Source organism: Phyllopteryx taeniolatus, chromosome 4, assembly GCF_024500385.1.
Source record: "Phyllopteryx taeniolatus isolate TA_2022b chromosome 4, UOR_Ptae_1.2, whole genome shotgun sequence".
Lineage (NCBI taxonomy): Eukaryota > Metazoa > Chordata > Actinopteri > Syngnathiformes > Syngnathidae > Phyllopteryx > Phyllopteryx taeniolatus.
Genome location: NC_084505.1, coordinates 31722382 through 31729910, shown reverse-complemented (window position 1 = coordinate 31729910; position 7529 = coordinate 31722382). Strand labels below are relative to the sequence as shown.

The 7529-nt window shown below is 39.3% G+C and overlaps 1 protein-coding gene across 1 annotated transcript; it reads right to left on the bottom strand.

Moving 5' to 3' along the window:
• Positions 1-960: 960 nt before the first annotated feature.
• On the bottom strand, positions 961-7251 carry myoz2b (myozenin 2b). Its single transcript, XM_061771719.1, has 6 exons — positions 7092-7251; positions 5897-6019; positions 4330-4496; positions 3974-4067; positions 1475-1637; positions 961-1397 (listed from the first exon to the last, which is right to left on the bottom strand). Exons 2-6 carry the CDS (start codon positions 5976-5978, stop codon positions 1172-1174), a joined length of 732 nt encoding a protein of 243 aa, XP_061627703.1. The 5' UTR covers positions 5979-6019; positions 7092-7251; the 3' UTR covers positions 961-1171.
• Positions 7252-7529: the final 278 nt, after the last annotated feature.

Genomic DNA, 7529 nt, shown 5'->3' with positions numbered 1-7529 from the left:
CTGTGACGCAGTGGACTAAGATGTTCATTAACATGTTCGTTTTTGGTTTTTTTTAACATAGGGTTGCTGGTTTGAGTTCCATAATGAGCCAAAGTCAGGGGTGAGCAAACTTTTGTGCCCTACGACCTCATTTGATTTTTAAAACAGACAAATGGGCAAGATCATTCATAGATGGTAAGAAAAAAAAAGTTAAAATGTGTATTTAAAATATATAAAATAGATTATTTTTAAAATAGAATAGTCAGAACACCCCTCACAATGCATCTGTGGGATCATCTCATTTCTCTAATTGCAATTTAGAGTATAGTGTATAACAGTAATATTGTTTAATATTGTTCAAAAATGTGAGTTTGTTAGCCGGATTACGCACAAATTTACACACATTTTTGAAGGGTTGGCATGTGTGCCGAGCAGCAACCCATGAAAATTTCATGACGATACGAATAAAAGTATGGCTAAATATTTTTTTTTCACTGTTTGTTTGGCCGTTACGGTCCACGTGCATCGGGGCCAAGTGTTGATCAAACAGATCCAGCAGATGGCGCTGTATAGACAGGGCTGGAGTAAATCTTACAACACATCTTAACACAAGCCACGGTCCATAGACTTTCCACTTAAACAGGTGTGCACACTTGTGCAACCACATTACCTCAGTTGTTTATTTTAACACAGCCCTAAAAAAGATTTTTTTAATTGAGTTGTAGAGTTAAACTAAAAAGGTCACATTCATGGTGGATCTTTTTAAAATGATTTATCTTGGCTAATTTTTTTTTGTCTCACAAAAACCTGGCATTTGAACAGGGGTGTGTAGACTTTTTATATCCACTGTAAGCATTCAATTGGAATTGAGCACTTGGACCTGCACTGAGAAGCCAACTTATATGTGGACGGGACACACAAACTAAACTGCCGTCCTAGTTTTTTCATTTTTCCTCTTGTTGATTGTATGACATCCACAAAGAAGCTGTATTCTTTATTTACATGACGGGCACAAGCACTGCCAACTCTTATGGGATCATTTGCAGCATATTCCATTCTCTATTTACATGACGTCAAACACATTAATCAACTGAGGGATAGTTGAGTGAAACATTTCGTCGTCCGTTGCGTGGGGAGAACAAAACAATGGGAGCCGTGCGAGCCCCTGGACCGCCGTCGTTCCGAAACCTGCTTACAGGTCTTCCGACTCGGGGACTTGGATGGACTCCAGGGTGATTGTGGGTAGGATGAGGTGGGTGCCTTCAGATATCCATCCCTGGGCGCTTCTGTTGAAGGTGGGCTTCTTTATTCCCGGCTCCTGGAGCTCTGGGTACTTCGGAGGGTTCAGGTCCAGCTCTGGAAGTTTGAATGTTATTCCTCGCGGCGCTTTCTCAAAGCCGCCATAAGGTGTCGCCACCCTGTAATGTACACCAAATATCAAGTGTATCCTGTACTTTTAAAAATGTTCACCACTTAAAATGAACACTTTTCTCACCTGTTGAAGCTTTTGTACTCGGGAAGTTCTGGTCGAGGGTCTATTGCGGGCATCATTGGTTTGAAAGTGTCAGCGAGGCCTGGATCGTTGATGATGGCCTCCTCCCAGGGTGAGTGGTAGCATTTGGGCATAGAGGCTGCATTTAACTTTTCTGCGTTTGTATCTATCGAAGAAACGCACAATTGTCGCTGTAACCAGTTGTGGCTCTGCTTGAGGGGCAGGAGTGGCAGTGCCCCACCAGTTGGTCTTTTTATATTTATAGAGCACCATAGTGTTGTTTTGGGACAAACCCACGGCGTAAAATAGACGTCCCGCAGGCCACGAGCATTTACTTTTTAAGAGTCCTGTAATATTTGTTGCATTTAATTTGCCTTTTTCCCTCAAATTGGTGATATCAAATGTAGTCCCTCCATTTAAAAAAAAATTATACATATATCTCATTTAATAATTTGTTAATTTATTTCTTGTAAATAATAAAAATATAGCCATTTTTATTTATCCATTTAAAAGTAGATTTATGTTATTACATAATTGGTTCATTAATTATACAGTGTTGCCTTGCGTTTGATATGTGTTGAATTCGTTTCATGACCACACTTTCTTTCCCCTTTGAAATTGTTTGATGATGCCATTAATCCATTAACCCCCCACCGCCCCCCCCAACCAAAAATTAATAAATAATTGAAATTCGTTTTTTAATGACAAGATTCACGCTACAATATTATACTTTATAAAACATACAGTATTGACATCATGAAATAGAATTAAAAAGAATGAAAACGTTTTTGTCACACTACATCAATTGAAAAGCCAGTGTGCTGCTGCCTGCCTTTGCCACTTGGGGGCAGTATATGGCAGACACAGATATACTGTACATGGACGTCTGGACAGTATACAGTAGATGTCTCAGGTCCTCACAGGATAAAGAATATATAACTGTGAGTACTGTTATATTAATTGTCTAAACGTGTTGCTGCACCATTTATGTGTTAGCATTAGCATTAAGCTGGCGGACTAAAAGCTAAGCTATGTGTTTGTTTTAGATACACAGTGTGAAATTTCCTAATTTCAGTCCTAATTTTTGAACATATCCCAGTGAGTCTGCCACCAAACTAAATGACAAATGGCACAGTAATTGTTTGTCTCAGTATTGTACGTAAAACCCTTATCGACCATCGTTAACAAACCGATTGTCTGGATCTGTGTTTTGTGAAGTTTTCTGTTTTTCCCCTTAATCTGCCTGCCCTTTCACAGTAGGAACTAACAGTAGGAACAGTAGGCCATCCTTTTTGCCTTGAACGTTGATGAAATTACCATAGCAGGTCTAAACACATTTTGTCTTCCTTTTTATCAACCTGCTGCGCCTCCCCTCAAGTCATGTTGAAACTGGAATTACAAAAGCCCAAAACGTAGGAGAATGTTCTGGTATTAAAAACAGCACTGATCATAACGGGACGTTTTGGGATGATAACGATTGTAACGGTTCAGTTTATAGCGACACAGCAAAGATGTGAGGTTCATGAGTGGAATTATGACCGGCGAGCCCTTAGCCTTGGCAGGCTGACTTGTCCATCATTATGATCTTAGGTCTTATAATAGCGCATACTTGAAGTGTACACTCATCATGTAACATGTCCGCATGGGATGGCACCCCTTCAAGACTAAGCTCAGTGGCATTTGATGGATCACATGAGAAGAAACCATTCAATTACTCATTGTTTTAAAAAACTAGAAACAGCTGCACAGCTGTAGAATCAAACAGCTGTAGAATAGCCAAGCCCTCTCTCTTATCATTTTACAGTGTGTTGTCATTTTTTTTTTTGAGGGGGGAGGGGGGGGGTTATGACAACATTACATAATCGGTAGCTCATGCTTGACTGTTTGGCAGTCGGTCTTATTTTTAGCGCACGGTGGAGCAATGACAGTGGGGGGGGGGGAAATATGGATGGCAAAATCACCACACACAAAAAAATGACGGCGCAAATATCAGCGTAATAAATGATGAGGGAACGCATTTAAATCCTTGCTAATACTGTAAATCACGTTTCTCCACACTGGACTCAATTTCAAAAGCCTTGGAAAAGGAGTGAGGTATTTTGGGAGGGCTGTTGGATTTCAATGTTGGATGTTCGAAATCACAGTTTACTCGTGTGTGTATATATAATCAAATTTCCCCATTGAAATGAATTGAAATTCCATTAAAAAGCCCCCCCCCCCCCCCAAAAAAAAAAAAAAACATTTTCTTTGTTAAGTTGTTACATATTGTAAAATATATATACAGTTTTCCCTCGCTATATCGCGGTTCACCTATCGCTCATTCAGTGCATTGTGGATTTTCTTTTTCATACTCATATCGCACATAATTTGCCATAACATATTTTGAGTGTGTGCTGTAATTTGTCTCAAGGCCCCACTGTATCATGTACAGTAAATGGCAATTGAATGGATCATGACAGTTGCGAGTCAATACTTCACATTAGGAGCAAACGGCATCATTACCTGGAACGGTTTCATCTGGATTAGGAGTATGGCCATTGGTTGGCGCATCCACTTTAATTTCAATCATGTGTCCACTCTGGGCAAGAATATCATTCTGCAAAACACAGTAAAGACTATCAGCTCAAGTTCAAGTCGACAGCCTTGAGTTGTATGCGCTTAGACACACGCGCGCGCACGCACACACACACACACACACACACATCCACAGACACTGATAAACATGGAAGTAGCTTGTCAGCTAAGTGTCCTGAGGAGGCTCTTGCAGAAGGCTCCCATTCCTCTTATCATCATCGTGTTGTCACAAAAGTGCACAACACGACAAACAACTGTGTTTGCTGTGGCGGTGGCGAACTCACGTTAAGCTGCGCGTTGGCCTCGTTCTGTATGCTTTCGAACGTGTACTTTTCCGAGCGTCTCTGGCGCATCTTGAACAGGCGGGAGCCTCTGTTGGAGAGCAGAGACAGCTCCTCCAGCATGATGTCTTTGGGAGTGCTGTGCTTCTTTCCCAGATCCATCACGTCGCCTGGTGATCACGAGCAACAATGCAGAAGCAACGTGTACTGGAGCCCATGTACAGTTCATTCGGTCTGTGACCATAATCATTTATCACCATTGAAATAAATGGAATACCACTAATCCGTTCGAGATCCCCAAACAACACTAACACAACTTTTTGTAGCTTGTGCTTGAAATCTATCGTGCTATAGTATTGTACTTTATTAAAAAAATATATATAAACATTGAATCCATGTGCATCATCATGATTTCATGCTTTAATTCATTGTACCACTCTTTCTGGTGTGTGCGGTTTAGCCACCGGGGGCAGTATAATACATACAGACATACTACAGCCCTAATTCCAATGAAGTTGGGAATGATTATTTGCTAAAAACAATAAAGTTTATTAGTTTGAACATTAAATATCTTGTCTTTGTAGTGTATTCAATTAAATATACGTTGAACATGATTTTCAAATCAATGTATTCTGTTTTTATTTATGTTTAACACAATGACCCAACTTCACTGGAATTGGGGTTGTACATGTAGATTTGATGATGAAACATAGAAGACCGTCGCAACTAAGCTGCAGTAATATTAGTCGTATATGCCCGTGAGGATTGTTGTATGCGCTGTCCGCATGCGCTGCTACCGTTTGTGTTGAAATATAAGTTGTTTTACAGTTTATAACTAGAGTGCTATCAATGCTAGTTTTGGTAGCCCGTCTATGTCGTTTTTCATTATGTTGTTAGCATTAAGATAGCAGACTTTAAGGCAACGTTATGTGCGTTGCTGAAATGCACAACATGTAGTTCCCTTTTTTTTTTTTATTATTTAAATACAATTTTGGCAGAGGAAAGAGCTCAACAGTTTAAAGCTAAAAAACAAATAAAACAATTTTAAAATTAGAGAGAATTGCCCCCCTAAAAGAAATTTTGGTTTTTGTTTCGATATTTTTAAATATATAAATGTTTTTTTAATTTAGGTTTATACTACTTCATATTTTGCAAAGCTCATTTGTTTGTATTTGTTCTTAAACTTGAGTATATCGTAACTGTAACTTGTTGCATTTTTCATACGTCATTTCCTAAAAGTTGCATGTCATAGGAGCCCTGTCATGGAAAATGAATTGGGACCGTGGCGCAGAATTAGTTTCGATGTGACAGAATGGCGGCCAGCTGTCGCAGAGCTTCACGGCTGCACACATTTGGCCCTCAAGTTCCCTTCCTCCAGCCCTTGCCATGCCCCACCCAGAAATAGAGTTTTGCAAAGGGCAAAGACAAAAGCACTGGCTTCTATGGGTGGCAAATCATCCCCTTAGCTTATTTATGGCAAGATTGAGCCCTGACATTTTGCACTCGTATTCCTCAGAGGGATATTGTATTGTTGCAGCAGTGTCGTGTTTGCCTGGGACGTGCGCCATACCGTTGGTACTGTGGACCTCTCGACAAATAGCTGCTGCATGCTTCTTCTTCTCTCCAGCTGGCATTGTACAGAATTGTGACATTGTGGGTCCTGGCAAGGTTGTTGTTGAGTGCAACGGGAGTGCTGGAAACACATACGGGACGCTCCGTGAGGTTGTTTGGACTTTTAATACATGACAGCGTTGAACAGGTGCCATTTTTGTGATAAGCTACCATAGTGAAAGCCTTGAATGGGTCATAATGATGACACTGAAAGGGTTACAATAATTGCTAGAAATCAGGCAAACATTTTGGGTAGCTATATTAATTAAGTAATATATACCAGTATCTTTGGGTTTTTTTAACTTAAAATGTCCAACCTTACTTCATCATTATACTCATCAATATATTATCAATATACAATATATTTTTTCATTACATTTTATCATAACTTTCCCATTTTGAGTCTGTTTGTATTCTTTTGACCTTTTTTTCAGTCTCACTGAGATGTCAAAAGTGTACATTTTAACTGAATGTAAAACATTTTCCTTAATGTACATTTAATTTCGATATTAATTTGAATAGATATTAAAAATTTTATTACGGTACAATCAATATGTATTTTGAGACCTGAGATTTTTTTTAATAAAAAATATTGTTCCTTGTTACAGAAATCTGCGATATTTAATGCTACATTTGCCTCGTTAAAATTGTACCATGCAATGCATTTGCAGTAGTACTTTTTATTTTTTAACTGTATTACATATTCAAAAGGCGTTGTTATAACAGGACTGGGACATATACATTTTAAACCTGCAGCTGTCCCGCCGGTTCGATATTTATTCATATAAGCATTGCATGTTAGCGGTAACTTTGCAGGAGAAAACATTGCAAATTGTGTTGTTTTATTTTCAAGTGAAAGTGTTTTGTTCTTTATAAGCAGATTACTGCATTCAAAGACAGTGTTTACACATAAGATATTTCTCGGACTTGCCGTAATGCGGCACAATTTAAATACAATAATCAAATCCACCGATAAAAAGGAGGTACAGTATTCTATGAAATTAAGAATATTTACTGTGCGCCATGTTGGATCCCAACTAAACTAAAAATATTAACAACTTTAAACAAGAGACATGATATTTGGGAAAAACAACAATTAGAGCGCAATGACGTACATACAAATTAATAAAACGTCTTCCTTGTGTTTTGCGTACCTGTGATGGTGTCCCGAGCGTGCGGACTGTATCCTTGAGAGAAAAAGCGGGCGACACTCAGAGAGGTCAACTTGCACTCGCCGGTTTGATCTTCGCTGATCTTCACACTCACGGACACTAAAGCCACACTGCCAGTGTGTCTCTCTGTCTGTTGTGCATGGAATGCGACTTGCATCAATAGGCTAAATATAACCTGACAAACACTCCAAAGCACTCAAACACCATCCGGCAATGGTAGAGGATGGAACGAGACAAGTCCTCCGATGAGAACTTCCACCTCCTCCAGAGATAAAACCATCTACTTGTCGGAATGTTCACAGTCAACATGTCTCACAGGGTTAAAACCTACAAAGTAACATGTCTTCAAGTTATGCAACTTATTCTTGATATACAGAGAACAGCAGCCGTCATTGAGATGATTGCTGTATCCCCTCAAAT

Excerpts from the sequence above, each read along its gene's own strand:
- myoz2b (XM_061771719.1), bottom strand. The coding sequence starts at position 5,978 with ATGTCACAATTCTGTACAATGCCAGCTGGAGAGAAGAAGAAGCATGCA. Across the intron at positions 4,497-5,896 it reads AGAGGTCCACAGTACCAACG|GCGACGTGATGGATCTGGGA; the intron begins GTATGGCGCACG and ends CGTGATCACCAG. Across the intron at positions 4,068-4,329 it reads AGGCCAACGCGCAGCTTAAC|AATGATATTCTTGCCCAGAG; the intron begins GTGAGTTCGCCA and ends TGTGTTTTGCAG.